At 49.9% G+C, this 19,989-nt stretch overlaps 1 protein-coding gene across 1 annotated transcript; it reads right to left on the bottom strand.

Annotated features, from left to right (window-relative positions):
* Positions 1-3,704: 3,704 nt before the first annotated feature.
* On the bottom strand, positions 3,705-16,613 carry CD300LF (CD300 molecule like family member f). Its single transcript, XM_077833343.1, has 7 exons — positions 16,398-16,613; positions 15,666-16,013; positions 9,925-10,006; positions 7,792-7,904; positions 5,837-5,874; positions 5,136-5,270; positions 3,705-4,168 (listed from the first exon to the last, which is right to left on the bottom strand). The coding sequence occupies exons 1-7, from the start codon at positions 16,435-16,437 to the stop codon at positions 4,016-4,018; spliced, it is 909 nt and encodes a 302-aa protein (XP_077689469.1). The 5' UTR covers positions 16,438-16,613; the 3' UTR covers positions 3,705-4,015.
* Positions 16,614-19,989: the final 3,376 nt, after the last annotated feature.

Here is a 19,989-nt window from a genome sequence, read left to right on the forward strand (position 1 = left end):
TCCCCTAAGCCCCTTCCTGCACACTGCACTCCTTCCCACACTCCCTCCCGCACCCCAACCCCTTACACTAAGCCCCTTCCCACACTCCCTCCCGCACCCCAACCCCTTCCCCTAAGCCCCTTCCTGCACACTGCACTCCTTCCCACACTCCCTCCCGCACCCTAACCCCTTCCCCTAAGCCCCTTCCTGCACACTGCACTCCTTCCCACACTCCCTCCCACACCCCAACCCCTTACCCTAAGCCCCTTCCTGCACACTGCACTCCTTCCCACACTCCCTCCTGCACCCCAACCCCCTGCCCTAGCCCTCCATGCAATTTCCCCACCCAGATGTGGCCCACGGGCCAGAAAGTTTGCCCACACCTGAACTAGAGACAAGTGGTGCCCAAGACTGTGTGAGCTCTCCGTATAGGGGTAAATTTCACTCCTCCTCCCCCATATATTGTATCCCTTTCCTCTCCTTAGACCAGAGTGGTGCAGTGACCAGGTTGTCCTATGTGTTTATACAGCCCCTGGCACAGTGGGGACCCATCTTGTTTGGGGCTCTCTGAGTGCTACTGTCATATTAATAGTGGAGGTCCCCAGGCCCATCTCCTGCAGCTCTGACACACCCGTTCATTCAGTTCTCCCTGGTAGAGAAGAGCCAGTCCCAGAGCAGCAGCAGACTTTTGCTTAGCAGACCCGGTTGCATCAGATGCTTCTAGTACAAAGGCTGCCATGCTGCTTGCATATTTGCAAATACACATTTTATTTTCTCCCCCCTCCCACCCCTCCATGGTCCCTAGAAGGCACCCAGGAAAGATTTCCAGCTCCCAGCCATCACCTCTCCTGGGTGGAGACCTGCATCTCGCTCCCTTTTGACCAGGGTTTCTAAGGCTGCACAGCTCCCTGATCTACACTGTGATAGACTGGCTTGCTGGGGCTGCCTCAAAGGCAAGTGTCTGTGGTTTGCTTTCTCCAAGAGCTATGACCAGTGTATTGACAATAGTGACAAGTCACTGCATAGCTCCTGCTAAGCAAGCACCTTTATTCTTAAGACAAAAGCATTACAGAGAGAGGATCTAAAGCAACAAAAGATGTGTGATAAAAAGCTGACCAGTGGTCACCCCCTCCCCCCCGCCAACCCCAACACTGGGCTCTGGAAGATGCTAGTCCTTTCAAACCCTGAAACTGGGTTTTTTCCTGTGATTACAAGTTCGTATCACTTTTTAGATCATGAAGCAGAAGGAAGGCCCTGAGTCAGTTTAAATGTGAGTTAATTATCCCAAAAGTTCTTTTTGTTTGGTCTCTGAAGAATCCAGTCTGAACCAGAATACCACTCCCCAACCCGGGGTACTTATCAGGAAATGTTTTATACCCTGCCTGATCTGCCTTACTCCTCCCCTACTGCCTTCACTTTGTAGAGGAGCTGTGGTAACCTCCCCACCCCCCCCCAACGAGTGCACACAGTCCCTGGTTCATACATCTGACTCCTGTCAGCCCTTCTGCTTCTTGGAACGTCTCTGTCTAGACAATCACCAAGGAGGCAGGAGTGAGTGCTCAGAGCTGAGTTGTTGTGCATTGGTTCATTACGGTGTCCTGAATGAAGATGCAAGTGAAGGGTCTGAGCTTGTGCCCGTCCCTCTCTGTGCACCTCGCAGCAGAACCACAGTAGACTTGGTGTAATTCATCAGCTGGCAGCCTTTGCTGTAGAAAAGCCCAGGATTAGTAAGGTAGGCCCTGAAGAAGGGTGAGACCATCGGCAGACCTGGGGGAGAGCTCAGGACTTGACTAGCAGGATGTGTCTTTGGGCCAGTATTGGAGTGATTTGTTGGCAGAACTGTAGCACAATGCATGCTCTGTGTGCCTGGATCAAACCAGCCCTGTAAATAACCCTACTGAACTCTTTTGTATATACCACTCTTCCTCCATAGATCTCTCAGTGCATAGCCATTTGCCATGCTTCACAATGGGGGAAACGGAGGCACAAAGAGGTGAAAGGGCTTGTCCAAGATCAGACAGTGGGTCAGTTGCAGACCTGGGAACAGAACTTATGATTCCTGACTCCCAGTTTGGTCTCCTGTCCTTGGACCATGCTGCTGCTGCTGCTGCTTCCAGCCCCTGACACCCTACCCCCCTCTCCTTTCATAAGCATTAAACTTACTCCCAAACTTGGAATGTTGCAGCACCACCCCCCCACCCCACCCCGAGAGGCTGTATCTTCAGCGAGTGAATTCCACACTCTAGTTGGCAGCTGTAACCCACCCACCATCCCCAGCGAGCGGAGTCTGGGCCACCCCCTGGAACACCATGTCCCTGACTGTAGGTTACACTAACTAAAACAAAAGTAATGTAAAAGTCTGACATCACTGGCTTCTTCAGCTTCCTCTCGGTGGTTGACACAACTGAGGCTGAGGTTATGGGCCTTATAGGATGTGACCGAGGTCTTAAAGCACCAGGCTTTGCCACTGTCTCGGGGCTGCAGTCCTACCTTCTGTGTTCAATAGCAATTTGCCCATGGCTACAGTGATTTCATCGTGGCATTCAGAGAGTTAAAATAACATGATTTGTTTCTAGTCTGCCAGGCTACTATGCATGAGCCTGATCCAAAGCCCTTTGGGAGTTTTTTCCCATTGACACCCTTCACTTCAATGGGCATAGGGGCAGGCCCTGTGCAGTCTCCTGAGTCTGAAAGCCATAGAGTTTAAAGTCAGAAGGGACTATTATTCATCAGGTCTGATCTTGTGTGTATCACGGGCCATCAAATGTCACCCAGTTACCCCTGTAACGTATGTGTGGTTAAAGCAGATAGGCAGCCAGCCTTGGTCTGAAGGCATCAAACCATGGAGCCTCGACCTGTATCGTCCTACTCTAGAGACCTACTAGAGATGCTGCTGACTTCTGTTCTGTAAGTGCAAGGCAGAAGCCTCCTTGACCTGGGAGCTTGGCTGTGGGGAACAACAGGCAAAGGATCGAGACTATTCAATAAGTCGTCCAGCTTCCTAGCTGTGAATTATTTATCAGCTCTTTGTGGTATCATGGCAGTGAACTAGAACACACATTAGTGCTGCCGGCCAACCCTATCGAAAGGGAATGTATTCTGCACAGGCAAATACCACTTTCCCTGTCCCATGGTGCTGTGGGAGCTCCCCCTTGAAAGGTCACTGCCCATTTAGCAACAGAACGCATGCAGTGAAATGATGCAAAATTCCCTCCCGCTTCCTGTCTCTCTGGTTCAATCTTGCCAACTCGCCCCTCCCAGGGCTGCTGTCTTCTCTCTCCAAGGCCTATGCCCCAACAATGCTGCATCATCCCACTGAGCAGGTGCCATTCCATGTTGCTTGGTGTCTGAGGTCTTTCTCCTTTCCTCCCTGGCGCTGTCTTCCATTGGGGGGCCCATTCCAATCAAAGTCCAGGCTGCCTTTTTTTGGGAATGCTCCTGTCTAAGCATTGTCCCCAGATGCCAGCTGCACTCCATCCCTTGTCTTTCTGTGGTCCTGCTCCCACAGTTCTCCCTTATCTCTCTGAGCAGCTATGACCCATGCAGCAGCTTCACTGTCTCAGGAGAGCTGGATGAAGATGTCACCACCACCATGCTCCCTGGGTCTGGCTCCCAAACCCAACCTCTCTCCACTCAAATCTAGGAAACTGGAGCAGACCTACGTGACTTGGACCCATCTCTGCAGAATCAGATTTATTTATTTATTTATTTATTTTTCCCTCCGGCTTTAACTTGCGTGAGACAGCACAGGTGAGGACTGACATACATGTAAATAAATAAGACTGAGGAAGTGATTCTTCTGCCTCTCCACGGCGTTCCCCCCATTACACCACATCATGTTCAGCTGCATCAGACCATTCTGGCGAGACAGTTCAATAGACTGTAGTTCCATCTGGCATTTGCTTAATCTGGCTGGGTCTCCCCCAGCACCAGCTCATCTTGGGCGATTCCATCCCTTGCAGCGCTGCTCCAAGCAGTTGCAATCTTCACACTTCCACACAACTACAGGGAGGAGGGAGATGTTCCGGGGGGGAGCCTATTTCCTTTTCAGCTCGCAGTACTCTGTTTGTTCCAGAGGGCTGCTCAAGCGGGGTTGGTTGGATGACCTGCCCACGTTGACATAGATTGCCTGCTCATCCAGGATTGGATATTTCACTGTGGCGTAAGAAATATCTGTCATCCCTGGAGCCTGAAATTTTAAAACAGCCTTGGTCAGAGAAAAGAAATGAAGGGCGAGAGACCGTAACTAGAACAGATGCTGAGGAACAGAAGCGCTCATACCCTGGCTGCTTTGTCTAAGTAACTCAATTGCTTGGATGAGGCTGGTTGCACAGCACAGGTTTCCTAATGCTCATGCACATCCCTGTCGTGTGTGCGTGTGCAGATCTTCCTGTACTTGGAATAGTTTCTTTCCAAGAATGGCATGGTGGTGAGTGGAACTCCAGTCCTGTGGATGAGCACGTGACATGACTGCTGGGCAAGTCACATGAGACTGGAACATTTAAATTTGCAGCTGACTCTTTGTGCATGGCCTGTTTGCATCCTACCTGCATGGGCTGAGATTGGGCCTGCAGTTTCTCAGCTGGTACATGCGGTTACCCACATGTAGGCAAATTGTGTAAAACCCACACACCTTCTGGGTGTGGTGTCTGTCCCATCTAGTGGCACTGAGACCCCTTAGAGAGAGCTAAAATGAGTCTGCTCTACTGCCTTCACTGACAGCCAGCTGGCTTCTAGCTCATGCACTAAGCTTCAGAGGCCCCAGGTTCAATCCTGCCCACCAGCAACTACGGTCTGTCAACATTGTATGTGCAAAGCAGAACAAAGCAAAATTGGCCCTCTATGCTCTGACTTCAGCTGCTGTTCTGAGTGTGAGGTGGTCCAAACTTTTCCAGACCTGATGGAGATTAAGCTTTTCTAAAGCCTCTAGAAATTTGATAAACTTTTCTAGAGCCTTTCCTGAACTCCTCTTGCTGCTAATGAAAGGAACAGGGTTCAATGTGCTAGAAGACACATGAACATTGCATGCAAGTGCTCTTGTGCAAGACTCAGCATGCCCTGTAGAACCCAAAAGCAAGATTTAAAGAGAATAAAGGGGATCAGAAGAATCTCTTCAAACATCCTTGCATTTTAGAACTGAATGCCAGAATCCTTACTACAGCTGAATATTCCACCCTTTCTGGACTGGGCTCGGCCTGAGCAGAGTCAGGGGATGGGGCTGTAGGGATGGATTTTCTAGGCTTTGGTTTCACAGTTGCATAGGAAACATCACTTTCGGTGCTGGTAACTGCCTGAAGGGAAAAAAAAAAAACACAATCTGGGTTGGGATCTCTGAGCTGGCGCTCTCTGCCCCTGCAGCAGCACCAGGCACTGCTTCTGGGGTGATCCAGGGGCACAGCCTACCTCTGTTACTTGTCCCCTGGTTTTTCCTCCCCTCTAACTCCCCGAACACCTAGCAACAGTCTCCCTGCTTTCTCCAGAAGTGCTGATCTAGTGCTTTTCAGCCAGGAATCTTCAAACTGTTTGCAAAGGGAACTAGTGTTCTTCCCATTTTAGACCGGAAAGAGAGGCACAGAGAGATGGTGACTTACCCAAGGTCTCACAATGAGCTATTCCTGACTACATCCAATGCTTTATGCACCAGACCAAATCATGGCTGGGGCCCCCCTACAATGACCAACCTCCTTCCCAGGGATTCAGCCTGTCCCTCACTCTGGAGTCTCCTCTTATTTTAGTTCCAAGGGGTTGAATAACTGAGCTCAGCACCCTCTTACTCAGACGTGAACTCCACTGTTCTCCTTGGGGCTGGAGAATTAACCCACTGTCTCAGAGCGCAGCACTCATTTCCCCCTCTTACCTCATTCACTGCTGGGCTAGGCCCAATGGCTCCAGCAGCTGAAAGGTAACAGACCCTTATTACACTGATGTAACCGTCTTGAAAGAGAAGATCTACAGAGGAGGAGTGACGAGGCTGGGAGTGGGGAAGGGAGATGGGCTCCTCCAGATCCTACATAAGGAGGGGTAAAATGCTGAAGCATTTAGCCCTTTACCACTATCATAACAAAAATGTTGGCCTCTTTCTCCAGGGCTTAGTTCTGAGCTGTTAGTGCTTAGACTAGGTGGGCATAGACTTTTGGAAGTGACGGGGGATAGCTGGGATGAGGCACAGGGCATGTACCTAGAACTGGTGAGGAACACACAGATGGAGCTAGACCCTCCTGCCTTTCAAGAGGAGAGAGATGGATCTTCTCTGGTTCCACCACCCCTGTGGCTGAGATGCATCCTACAGGCCAGAACCACCACCTGCATCCCTGGAGCTCCTGAGCCTATTTCACTTCCACAGCCTTCACCAGTGTAATAAGCACCAGTTTTACACCCAGATTCCCCACTCACAAGTGGACGGCAATTGCTGCTCCTGCTGTGATTCTCTGGAGTTGCCCTTGCACCGTGTCCAGTGGGCAAAGAGCAGATGGAGACTGTGAACAGGAAGGAATTCTGAGGCCCTCTGTGGCATTGGGCACTGGCAAGCCATGGCCCATAAACACAGATGAACTGTAAGCAAAGCTACGGGGCCAGATCTCCTCCTGGCAGATGGGTGCAACCCTGGACAAGTGGAACTTCCCTGGGAGAAGCAGATGGCCTGCTGCTGTTTGCTCACTGGAAATCTCTGTACCAGGAGGGCAAAGTCAAGTGTGTGGGGTGTAGTCAGCTGCATATATCCCCTTGGGAGTGGTGGCTTAGCCCCCTAGCCGTGATAGTGGGGACATTGTTAGCCTCGTCTCTTTCTGAGGTGCATTACATTGCCCGTCCAATAGTGTTAGTACAAACCCCCTCTCCCCCCAGCTTCCTCAGTCTCCATCTCATTGCTCCACTTGGGGCTGAGCAAGTGCCTTGGGTAACTTGGCTGTTGCTATTTTTGAAACTGCACTAAACCGCAGCTCTGACTAATCACAGGCTCAGGGGTGATGCAACCTGGAGCAGGAGAAAAGAGAGTACGTGTGTAAAATAAGAAAATAGGCGTGAGCCTGCAGGGGGCTGAGCACTCTTGCACACTCACGCAAGGCATTTAGCCCATGCTTACATACTGCACAAGTGTGAGTAGGCTCCTTGCCTGGAAAATGGGGCTGGCTGCTCACCCCCTTGTAGGACTGACCCCGGCGTGGGTGGCAGAGACTGGGATGAGAAGGGGTTTGTGCAGGGAATTCAGTATCGGTCAGAGAAGAGGAAGGGGGTTGTTGCATAGGATTTTCTATGGTGCTTCTCGCTGTAGTAACCAAGTGCCTCCCATATGTTAATGGACTAAGCCTTGAATTTTTATTCTCATGTTGCACACAAGGACAGAACCCAGATGTCTTCAGTCCCTTAGCCCTTACCCCCCCCCCCCCCCCGCCCCCATGCCAAGTTCAGACAGGGGGAGAGAGATTTAGACCAAAATCAGATAAGAGAAACAGTGAAACAGGGCTCAGACTCCCCTCCCCTGCACTGGGCCTGGGTGTTGCCTGCTTCAATTGAAAGCCTTTCCCTCTAGGAACTGTGTTTTGCTGTGTGTCCCTATCGTGCTTAGCACAGTCTGGCTGCTCTCTAAATAATTGCAATTCTGTTTAAACCACTTCCCTTGCACTGAACGTAGAAATGGGAGAACTGGCTACTGAGGCAAAACTCCTGATTTGCATGGGATTTTTGGCAGACTAAGCAGTTAGGATCAGGGCTTCACGAAGCTTTATTGGCCAAGGGAGTAAGCGATTGGGGGGGGAGGGAGGAAATGAAAGGAGGGCAGAGCCATCTGAGACCAGGGCAGCCCCCACCTCTCACCCTTTTTCCTCTTCAGCATCATTCTTCTGGCCAGGAGAATGGCTCCGCTCAGTAACATAAGTAAAACCAGCAGGAGCACTGGCAGCAAGAACAGAGCGCTGGTGAAAGGAGAACTGGAAGACAAAGGGAAAAATACATCTCTGAGACACTGCCTACCTGTCAGTGAAGGGGGTGGTGGAAATTCAGTCAGGGAACAAAGCCAGCCCTGCCCTAGGTATTTGTGCAAATGCACCTCTGTATACTGGACCGCCAGCAGCCATTTACAGGCCATGCCATGACCGTCCCTGCTCTAGGGATTGTTCACCCCCAGCCCCAGGGACCCACAGCCACTCCTTGACCCAGTGAATACCAATTCCCATTCCAACCAACCAAGCTCCAGAGAGAGGCCCAGAGCCAGACTTGATACTGTCCAAATTCAGCCTACTGGGCATTTCATCAGAGCTGAAAAAAGTGGCCCTCTCCCATCTCTAGTCTCCTCTCATAAATGCAGAAGCCCTTCCACTACCTTCTATAGAAAGAGACCTGCACAAAGCATGGCTAAAGCAGCGCAGCTCCCCCCGGGGAACAATGCACAGGATTCTCCAGTCAGGGGTTACCTGCATGCCGAAGTTGCACTACTTTAACTCTAAGTAGTTCAAAAACTGATGCTGTTAAACTATTGCACGGCCCTGCCTGAAGGCTCCTCTTATCAGTTTTTCAAACTGGTTGTATGGGGTTTAGCGTGGAGCTGATAATTTACTGACCCAGCTGAACTGCTACAATCCAGCTTTAGATCCATGTAAGTGTCCACACACAAAGTTGCACCAGTTTAACTGAATTGGTATAAAACTGACCCCTTTTCGGGCTTGTCTACACGACAGTGCAGTCACTGTGTTGCCGTAGTGTAGACTCGTGCTTCAGTGACAGAAGGGTTTTTTCCATCGTTGTAGTAAATCCACCCCCGCAAGAGGCAGGAGCTAGGTAGACAGACGAATTCTTCCGCTGACCTAGTGATGTCTATACCGGGGCTTTGGTCGGCTTCATGACATCTCTCAGGAGTGTGAATGTTTCACACCCAGAGCAACGTTGCTAGGCTGACCTAAGTTTTGGTTTAAACCCTGGCTTTGGCTGTAGACCAGCCCTCAGTTTCTACACCAGGGGCTGAAGGGTGAGACCCAGGTCAGCTATTTGACCAGCTCATGTTACGGGACAAAAGAGAGACAGGGTCAGAGCAGGGAAATGCAAACTGGGTTCTGTACAGACACTAGAAGCTCAGAAACCAAGACAATTTTATTTATTAGCACGTGTGCCAAGGGAGATGTGATATAATTAGAGTAAGCGAGTTGGCTAAGTTACCATATCCAGGGGAAGATTTAATTTACCAGCTGTAGCTACAACTGGCAGGGAGGGAAGGCAGAGCAGATGGGGCTGGCAATATGAATCAGAGGGAAGAGCAGGCCAAGAGAAAAGAGAGGATTTGCCTGCTGCCGCCGTGTCTGGTTGGAGTGGTGAAGATTGAAGGAGGAGGGTGATCTTTGGGGGAAGGTCTCTACCTCTCTACGGGAAGGGTGAGAAATAAGATGGCAGCTTCTTGTACACTGGTTGCAAGGCGTTATTAGGGAAGCCAATAGAGAAAGTGCAGTTAGACAGAGTAAAGGTCTTGAGGCAGCCTGGGCTAGTGGCCTGACCACAGAACCGGAGCCCAGGAACACTCGAGATCTAGTCCTAGCTCTGTCACACCGGTACGCGCTGAGAGACCCTGAGGCAGCGGCTCTATTCTCTGTGCTTTTGTAGCTTCCTGAGCCTGCAGAACTTGTGCAGTTCTCCCACAGCCTTTTGCAGCGTGCTTGCACTCCCTCTGTGCCTGTGTAAACGATGACACACGGGGCCGGGAAACGGTGCATCAGCCTGGCAGTGCAGGGTCACGAGCACCAGCAGGCGGGTGGGAACCTCTGGTTTTGGATGTGCAAAATCCCCATCTGCAGGCACCAATCAGGCAGCTTGGCGTTCGGCCCCTTAGCATGCATACATAAACCAGGATGTGCCCGTCTCTGCCGCTGCAGACTCTAACACGCGTGCGAAGCTGGGCCTGGAAATTCAGCCCTGAACACCCCAGCTTAGACCCTGCTTTTACATTTACTTAACTGCCCTTACCTTTTGGGGTGCTCAGCTGCGTTTGTTGTGCTTATTGCTGGGGAGAGAGATCCAGTGGTTACCATCACTGCAGTGGAAAGCGCTGAAAATATAAGCCAGAAAAGACAGTGCTCTGAGGTCTTCAAAATGTCACTTCTCCATAGGCTGCTGCGTTCTTAGTCTCGACATTTCAGGTGAAAGGTGCCAGCCTGCCCATGCTGGAGCCTGGAGCCCTCTCTTCACTGAACACTCCCACCACAGGCAGAGCAAGCTTCCCCACTGCACTCCTAGAAGTGAAGGGAGCCATCGGTCTCTAGGGCCAGTTCAGTTCTTGGTCTCTCACCAAGGGGGACGATTAGCGCACAGTATGAGTGTTAGCTGGCATGCAGAGAGGTGACTGCTGGGGTCTAGACTGTCACTAACAAATGCACCGCACACAAGCGACCACACAACCAGGTGATGGCAGCCACCGTCCATCAGTGAAAAGCCGAGCTCTGTAATGGAGCAAAGGCAAGGAGCTGGGGTACACTGCATGGGAGTGGGCTGATCTCAGGGTGGGGACTGGATATGGAGGGGGGATTTCGCTTGGGGTACACAGCATGGAGCTCCGTAGTTAAGGTTGCACTTAGGGCCTTATGCGCACTGAAGTTAGTGGGAGTGTATCCAGAGACTTCAATGGGCTTTGGATCAGGGCATCAGAGCAGTACTAAGTTTCCCCTATGCTGTACTCCAAGCATTGACGGCAGTCTCCAGATTGAACGCACTCAGCCTGCGGGGGCCATTCGATTTGCTGTAATAGTTTATTGGCCAAATATTTAGCCCCTGCAGCAAGGGAGATATTCAAACCCGAGCCCCACTAGGGATTTCCTCTGAGATCATACAGGCTTCCCCCCCCTCCCCTTGCTCCAGGACCAGATCCCCAGACACCCCTCTGTTCTGCACACTGATCCTGTCCCATAATAGGTCTCACACCGGCCACTGTGTGGATTTTAAATTTCAACACACACAGTCGTTCCCTTTATTTGATCTTCACAAGGAAATGTCGACAGAAGGAGCAGGTTCCGCTGGCTGCTTCTGTTTCTAGTACACCGTGGCTTCCTGAGCCAGCCCAGAGTGGGGAGCCCTCAGGGACTAGCCCATAGTGCCTGGGGGTCCAGCTTGATCCAAGAGACCTGCTGCAATGGAGCTAGGCATGCACAGCAAGGTTCCCAAGGTAGAGCACCCCCCACTCTGTGCTCCTTCCTGCTCCCCCTCTCCACACCTGCCCCCCCCCCCCGGCCTGCTGCTTCTCCCCATCCCAGTCCTGCATTCAGTAGGGGAGTCTCCCCTACAGTTGGCTGCATTGCCAGGAGTCCCTGCCCCCTGGTCCCTCTGCCCCCAGCCTCAGGTCAGCAGCGACAGGATTGCCTTTATGTGTGACGGGGAGGGTCTTGCAGCCCACTGCTGCCATTCCCCTGCCTTGGTGCTTGGAGGCCTCCAGCAGCACCCTGCTGGCCCTCCAAGCACTGAGAGTTGCTGCAGGCGTGGGTGCCCGGGGCTGCCCGGGAGTAGGTGGTGTAGCTTGCATGCACACACACATACACTAACCCCTGGGCGCCCACATCAGCTCACTCCTCCAGCCTCACCGACCCAAACACAAAGCCTATTGCTGTACACTAGGGTTGAGTGACCAGGATGCTATCCTGGGGATAAGCTAGGGCCTATAAATAGCTGTCTGAGTCTCTCACCAGCACTCCCCAATCGAAGACACTTGGGTTCCAGGCAGGGCCAGATTAACGAAGAGGCTTTAGGGGCTGCAGCGCCGGGCTAAGGGGGGGCCACTGCTCAGCAGGGCTCAGGCAGGCTGCCTACATGCCAGGGCTCCACGCTGCTCCCGGAAGCAGCCAGCTGCTGGCACGTTTCTGCAGCCCCTGGCAGGAGGGCAACTCCACATGCTGCCCCTGCTGCCAGCACCGTCCCCGCAGCTCCCATTGGCTGGGAACTGGGCACTTGCAAGTGCAGGCACTGCACGGAGACACATTGTTCCCCTCCCGCCAGGGGCACACAGAGACGTGTCAGCAGCCGGCGGCTTCCCATTGGTGTGGGGCCAAGGCATGCAGGCAGCCTGCCTGAGCCCTACGGTGCTGCTGGCTGGGAGCTCCCTGTGGTAAATGCCTCCCGGCCAGAGCCTACACTTCGCACTCCCTCCTGCACCCCAATCCCCTGCCCCAGGTCAGAACCCCCTCCTGCACCCAAACTCCCTTCCAGAGCCTGAACCCCTCACCCTCTCCTGCACCCCAACACTCTGCTCCAGCCTGGAGCCCCCTCCGCCCGACACCCAAACTCCCTCCCAGAAAGAAACTAATATAACAGCTGTTCTTAGGTAAGAAGTAGGCTATTTTGAATTAACTTTACTATATTCTACATGTTTTAAGACTTAAATGTAACCACAGAATGACTTTATGTTAACTAAAAGGCAAGTTTAGTATAGCATTAATAGTCTCAATGCCATAATTGTGATAATTTTGTTTTAAATTAGGAAAAAGACTTGTATACAGGGGCCCCACAAAATCTAATAGCCTGGTCCCACAGGAGAGTTAATCTGTCCCTTGCTCCAGGTTGCCATCAAAAGATCAGAGCAGAGACTCACCTGCATCCGATGAAGTGAGCTATAGCTCATGAAAGCTTATGCTCAAATAAATTGGTTAGTCTCTAAGGTGCCACAAGTCCTCCTTTTCTTCTGGGAGAACAGTCACCTTAACAAGGGAATAAGGATCACCTGCACCTTTTATATTTATTCCACACCAGTAGATCCTAGCATCTCCCAGAGTCAGGTTCTCCACGGTCACAGTGAATGTGCTCATGCTGTGACTGTCTGCGATGGAGACTCTGCCCCGTTTCACCTTGATCTCTGACTTTTCAGTCTCAACAACTTTGGAGCGGCTGTTCCACTGTGCTCCTCTGCACCAGTATTTCTAAAAAGAAAAGGAGGACTTGTGGCACCTTAGAGACTAACCAATTTATTAGAGCATAAGCTTTCGTGAGCTACAGCTCACTTCATCGGATGCATACAGTGGGGAGATTTTATATACACAGAGAACATGAAACAATGGGTGTTACCATACACACTGTAAGGAGAGTGATCAGGTAAGAGGTTTCAGAGTAACAGCCGTGTTAGTCTGTATTCGCAAAAAGAAAGGTAAGATCAGGTAAGGTGAGCTATTACCAGCAGGAGAGCGGGGGAGGGACCTTTTGTAGTGATAATCGATGTGGGCCATTTCCAGCACTTTACAAGAACAGTAGGAGGGGAAATAAACATGGGGAAATAGTTTTACTTTGTGTAATGACACATCCACTCCCAGTCTTTATTCAAACCTAAGTTAATTGTATCCAGTTTGCAAATTAATTCCAATTCAACAGTCTCTCGGTTGGAGTCTGTTTTTGAAGTTTTTTGTTGAGGAATTGCCACTTTTAGGTCTGTAATCGAGTGACCAAAGAGATTGAAGTGTTCTCTGACTGGTTTTTGAATGTGATAATTCTTGACGTCTGATTTGTGCCCATTTATTCTTTTACGTAGAGACTATCCAGTTTGCCCAATGTACATGGCAGAGGGGCATTGCTGGCACATGATGGCATATATCACATTGGTGGATGTGCAGGTGAACGAGCTTCTGATAGTGTGGCTGATATTAGGCCCTATGATGGTGTCCCCTGAATAGATATGTGGACACAGTTGGCAATGGGCTTTGTTGCAAGGATAGGTTCCTGGGTTAGTGTTTTTGTTGTGTGGTGTGTGGTTGCTGGTGAGTATTTGCTTCAGGTTGAGGGGCTGTCTGTAAGCAAGAACTGGCCTGTCTCCCAAGATCTGTGAGAGTGATGGGTCGTCCTTCAGGATAGGTTGTAGATCCTTGATGATGCATTGGTGAGGTTTTAGTTCGGGGCTGAAGGTGATGGCTAGTGGCATTCTGTTATTTTCTTTGTCGCCGCTAGCCATCACCTTCAGCCCCGAACTAAAACCTCTCCAACGCATCATCAAGGATCAATGGCCCACCTTGATTATCACTACAAAAGGTTCCCCCCCCTCCCCTTTTGCTGGTAATAGCTCACCTTTCCTGATCACTCTTGTTACAGTGTGTATGGTAACACCCATTGTTTCATGTTTTCTGTGTATATAAATCTCCCCACTATATTTTCCACTGTATGCATCCGAGGAAGTGAGCTGTAGCTCATGAAAGCTTATGCTCTCATAAATTTGTTCGTCTCTAAGGTGCCACAAGTCCTCTTTTTCTTTTTGCGAATACAGACTAACACGGCTGCTACTCTGAAACCTGTCATTTGTACAGTGCTGCTGTGAAGACAGGAAGCACCGTATAGGCGCTAAGTGTTATATATTGAGTTGCCCTTCCTGTGTTTCACACCAGGTCATCAGGCAGTTGAGACTGCAGCTTTGCTGTTAACTGTTGATATTTATTATGTGTAAGGGACTTTTAAAAATAGGCATTTACTCTTTGAAATGTAGCTGTAGTGATTTGAAAATCATTTCTATGCAGTTTTCCTTCAAATTAGGGGTGGGAAGATCCAATCTCTTCCCAAACATTGGAGTGTGGGTGAGTGAGTGGGAGTGGGGGTCGGGGGGGGGGAGAGATTTCTGGATCTGAATTTTGTAGTTGGCCCCTATGCCTGTAAAGGGCTGAGTCCAAGCCCTCGATCTGGACACACACGCCCCAAACCTTGTGGGGTGAAAAATCTGGATCCATATTTTGTGGCTTGGACCCCTCTCTTCTTTAACTAGCTGCTACAGAGGGAGGCTAAATGGCCTAAGGGGGTAATGTCCCTCTGCACAGTGGTGAATTTCACACATATGAAAGGTTAATATTTGTGATTGTAGCAGTGGTGAGTTGCGACTGGCCAGCTGAGCCACAACAAGAGTTCGTCTCTACTCCCCAGTTGGGTAGCTGTGTGAGATATTCCACATTCAAATGTCAATGTAAAATTTGGTTTATGAAAATGCTTTCCCGGAAAAAACTCGTATGAATGCCCATGGAAAGTATGCAGATAAGGAGCATGACCAGGACTGGTGTGAGTTCATTTACAAAGGTGACTGAATATACCTGGAGCATCTTTAGCAGGTTTAATCTGCCCCCTAGAATTTTTAGTCCTGGTGATGATGAGCTGCCAGGAAGGAGCCCAGCATGGCCCTCAGATTCCAGGTTTGCAGGAGGCCTACAGCTGGAAAACTAACATCTTGGTGCTCGTAAAGGGAGCGCGTTTGACCTGGAATCCCTGAGAGACCATCAAGGTGCCAGGTTTTTTCCAGCCGGTTTTCAGAGCACAGCCACATTTTAAAGAAACTTCAATAGGGATCAGGAGCTTCAGCCAACATTCGCTGCCTTTGGCTACTGCTCTGCTCCTGTGCTGGTTAGAGAGCCTCTTGGCTCCTTCCCTGGCAAGCTCCCTGCTGGATCCCTTAGTCAACATGGGGCTACAGTTGTGCCCCCCGGTTCTTCTGAGCTGGTCTGGGGGAGTGAGCTGCTGTGGCAGCCAGACGATAAACTCTGACTCGAGCATGCCCACAGCAACAGCCTCTTCCAGACCCGCACGTGTCCTGCTCGTGGCCCACAGCAATACCAGAAGGGGTGAGTCAGATCAGAAAATCACCTCTGGGGACAGGTAGGGATGTACGAACATCCTGCCCTCAAGTGCCCGTCTCTCTTTCTTACCCATCCCCCATTCAACCTCACTCGCAATGTAGGAGCCGTACAGAGATCCGAGCAGACACTCACCTGGGACAACAGTCACCTCAACAGGAACTCCCGGATCGTATCCAAATCTGCTTATCCCACACCAGTAAATCCCAGCATCTCCCAGCGTCAGGTTCTCCATGGTCACTGTGAATGTGCACAGCCTGGGGTTGTCTCTGATGGAGACTCTGTCCCTCTTTGCCTCGGCCTCCGACCCTGTGGTCTCAACAGCTGTGTGACAGGTTCTCCAAACTGCTCCTCTGCACCAGTATTTGCTATTTCCTTTATACCTTTTATGGTACCGACACTGCACCGACACCGACTCGCCCAGGGCCCTGCTCACCTCCCCAGGGCCAGTCAGCTCCAGGGCAGCCAGCCCAGAGGAGTAGCCTGAAAAACAAATCAAAAAGCAAACCTTGTCATTTCCTCTTCACTGAATGGTTGAGGAGGCAGAATGGCAACTTGAACTCAACGCCCCAAGGGGCCCCATTCCCTCCACCCCAGCTGGTCCCTATCAGACCATGCAGCGTGCTGCCGACCAGCAGAGAAATATAGGGGGAGGGTCTCGTTTGGCTCCACAGGGGTTGGACTTGGGTGATTCCCATTAGTGCTAATGCTCAAGTTACCCAGCATAAATCCCCAGTAGAGAGATGACAATAAACACCCTTAGCCTCTCTCCTTTTGAAAGGGAAGCGAAGGATACTGACTCTCAGTGGGTAGATTAGCCTTTCAGGCGGTCTCTCTGGTGTGACTGGATCAATAGAAACCTCTCACCTGCAAGGAAGAGAATCACCCCAGCGAAGGACAGCTGCATTGTCCCTCCAATTGCCCCTTTCTCCCTAAAGCTCTGTCAGGTCTTTTCTTTAAAATGCTCTAAAAAGAGAGCTCTGGTTCCTTCCAGCCTGGGACATTTCTCTCTCTCAGGTTTGCAAATCCCGTGTCTGTGGTAAGTGACATCCAGACACTTCCGCTTTGTTCTTTCAGTCAGTCTTTTCCTGGTGCTCTGCTTCATATCACAACCTGGCCAAGTTACAATCACAGGAGCAGAAACACTAGATGAAATACAGAAGAAAGAACTAGGGCAGAGAGGAAGAAGGGAGGGGAAGCAATCAGCTGCAATTCTGCTTCTGTTGGAGGCTCTTGCAGGGCACTCCTTTGGAGAACTGTTATTTAACTCTGTGTGTATCTAAAACACCAACCATGCCAAATGCTAATTGTCCATTCAGCTATGGTGGTTCGCCTCTCTTGAATGGGTTACTAATGTATCATTAGCTTTGCCATCCTCACCTGCCCTTCGTTAGAGCAGTTGAGTTGTTTTTGTGCTTCATCTGGCAAAATTCAGCAGAGAGACAGTGTGGTCTAGTAACTACAGTGCTGGGCTGGGACCTGAGTTCTGGCTCTGCCCCTGACTTGCTGTGTGAAGTCACTTTGGCTCTTCTGTGGCAAGTGGAGCATGGATACAGGGGAGAACTGAGCTGGTTGACTCCTTTTGTGACCTTGGTCAAGTCACTTCATGTTAATGTTTCAGTTTCCCTATCGGTAAAATGCAGGCTGACAATAGTTACTTTCCTACTCCTGGGGGAGTGGAAGGGGGGGATTGTGCAGCTAAGCCAGCAGACGATTGTGCAGTGCTATGAAGATGGAATGCACTGTATAATTGCCAAATATTATCACAACATGTTGAGTTGCTCTTCCTGTTTCTCTAGCCGTGTTGAAATGGCAGCTTTCCTGTTAACTATTTTTATTACATGTAAGGATTTTTTTTTTAAATTGTGACTTTCTCTTTGCAATATAATCGAAGTTCACAAGGCAGCTTCCCTTTCAATTAGTGACAGGTTGGAAGCAAAACCTCAGTTCCAGCTCCCACTCTAACTTTTTGGAAGGGAATCTAACTCCAAATTAAAGGCGGACTTGTGGCACCTTAGAGACTAAGAAATTTATTAGAGCATAAGCTTTCGTGAGCTACAGCTCACTTCATTGGATGCATACAGTGGAAAATATCATGGGGAGATTTTATATACACAGAGAACACGAAACACCACTTTCTACAAGCCAGGACCCTCTGATCCCACTGGCGGTTACCAAAAGAAACTACACCATCTGCTCAAGAAACTCCCTGAAAAAGCACAAGAACAAATCCACACAGACACACCCCTAGAACCCCGACCAAGGGTATTCTATCTGCTACCCAAGATCCATAAACCTGGAAATCCTGGACGCCCCATCATCTCAGGCATTGGCACCCTGACAGCAGGATTGTCTGGCAATGTAGACTCCCTCCTCAGGCCCTACGCTACCAGCACTCCCAGCTATCTTTGAGTTTGTAAAGTGCTGGAAATGGCCCACCTTGATTATCACTACAAAAGGTTTCAGAGTAGCAGCCGTGTTAGAATGCATCCGATGAAGTGAGCTGTAGCTCACTAAAGCTTATGCTCAAATAAATTGGTTAGTCTCTAAGGTGCCACTAGTACTCCTTTTCTTTTTATGGATACAGACTAAGACGGCTGCTACTCTGAAACCTAACTCCAAACTGGGTGGCTTGCCCTTCGCTCTGTAAGGGAGTGAAGCACAAACCTGAATCCAACCATCCTCAAAGTTTGTGAGAATGCAAAATCTCGATGTGGACTCAGTTCTGGATTTTATAGCATGGGGTCCATCTTTGCTTTAAACAGAGGCCAGAAAGAGAAAAATAAATGGTAACTGTAGCATTTCGATCCTGGAGTTTTCTTCGGTCTTTTCCCTACCTTACACTCACTATTAGAGCTGAGAAAATAATTGATAATGAACGTAGCCTGTTTTTTCCCCCCTTGGATATTCCACAAACAGGCTGCAATCTCCTCTCATTTATCCATTGTCCAATTCTGGGGGTAATTTTGGAAAATTTTTGGCCTGACCCTGGGCAGTTCTCTGTGAATATTGGTTATTTGAGCTGTATTGTGGTTGGTTGATCAGATAAGTCACGTCATGTTGTTTCTGGTCCCTGATTAGATGAGCGTGCAAGGACTTCCAGCCCGAATACTCTTGTGCAGATATGTAATATTCAGTTTTTGCGAACGCTCCCACTTGAGACTTTGAGCTCAGTATCTGAGAACATTGGTGCCTGCAAATCTCAACCACTCCTGTCTTCATCGAAAGCAAACACAAAAGGGGTGGGAAGTTGGGTGAAGCAATTTCCTTTCAAAATGCGGTGCACCTTTTCAGAGTAAACGTGTACTGCCTGTGGGTCCGATCCCGCACGATGCCTTTGGAGAGAGTTGACAGCTGGGAGCACTAGGGCTGGCTGCAAAACAAAGATTCCAGTTTGCGAAAAATGTCGAGGTTTCGAGGTTTGTTTTTATTCTGCAACAGAATGAAACCAAAACATTATAAAATGTATTTGCAATACAACTGGGGTGGAGTGTGTGTCGGGGGGTCTTAGGGCACTCACCTGGGGCGTGGGAGACACTAGCTTCAAGTCCCTGCTTTCCCTGATTCAGAGTTCCCTATTGGACAGAACACTGGACTGGGACTCAGGAAAGCTGGGTTCTATTCTTGGCTCTGCCACTGGGCTGCTGGGTGACCTTTGACAAGTCACTTCACTTTCTCCATGCCTCAGTTACCCCATCAGTAAAACAGGTATAATGACACCGACCTCTTTTTTCATAGATTCCTAGATACTAAGGTCAGAAGAGACCATTATGATCATCTAGTCTGACCTCCTGCACAACGCAGGGCACAGAATTTCATCCACCCACTCCTGCGAAAAACCTCTCACCTATGCCTGAGCTATTGAAGTCCTCAAATCATCGTTTAAAGACTTCAAGGAGCAGAGAATCCTCCAGCAAGTGACCCGTGCCCCATGCTACAGAGGAAGGCGAAAAACCTCCAGGGCCTCTTCCAATCTGCCCTGGAGGGAAATTCCTTCCCGACCCCAAATATGGCGATCAGCTAAACCCTGAGCATATGGGCAAGATTCACCAGCCAGATACTGCAGAAAATTCTTTCCTGGGTAACTCAGATCCCACCCCATCTAACATCCCATCACAGGCCATTAGGCCTATTTACCATGAATATTTAATAACCAAAACCATGTTATCCCATCATACCATCTCCTCCATAAACTTATCGAGTTTAATCTTAAAGCCAGATAGATCTTTTGCCCCCACTGCTTCCCTTGGAAGGCTATTCCAAAACTTCACTCCTCTGATGGTTAGAAACCTTCGTCTAATTTCAAGTCTAAACTTCCTGGCGGCCAGTTTAAGGGCCTTTGAGATTTATGGATGAAAAGCACTAGATAAGAGCTAGGTGGTGTCATTAACATCCAGTTTTGCTCTAAAAAGAGAGCATGTAAAACTGACACCTTCTTCCTTCCAGTGTCCGAGTCGTA

The sequence above is a fragment of the Eretmochelys imbricata genome, chromosome 14 (assembly GCF_965152235.1).
Source record: "Eretmochelys imbricata isolate rEreImb1 chromosome 14, rEreImb1.hap1, whole genome shotgun sequence".
NCBI lineage: Eukaryota > Metazoa > Chordata > Testudines > Cheloniidae > Eretmochelys > Eretmochelys imbricata.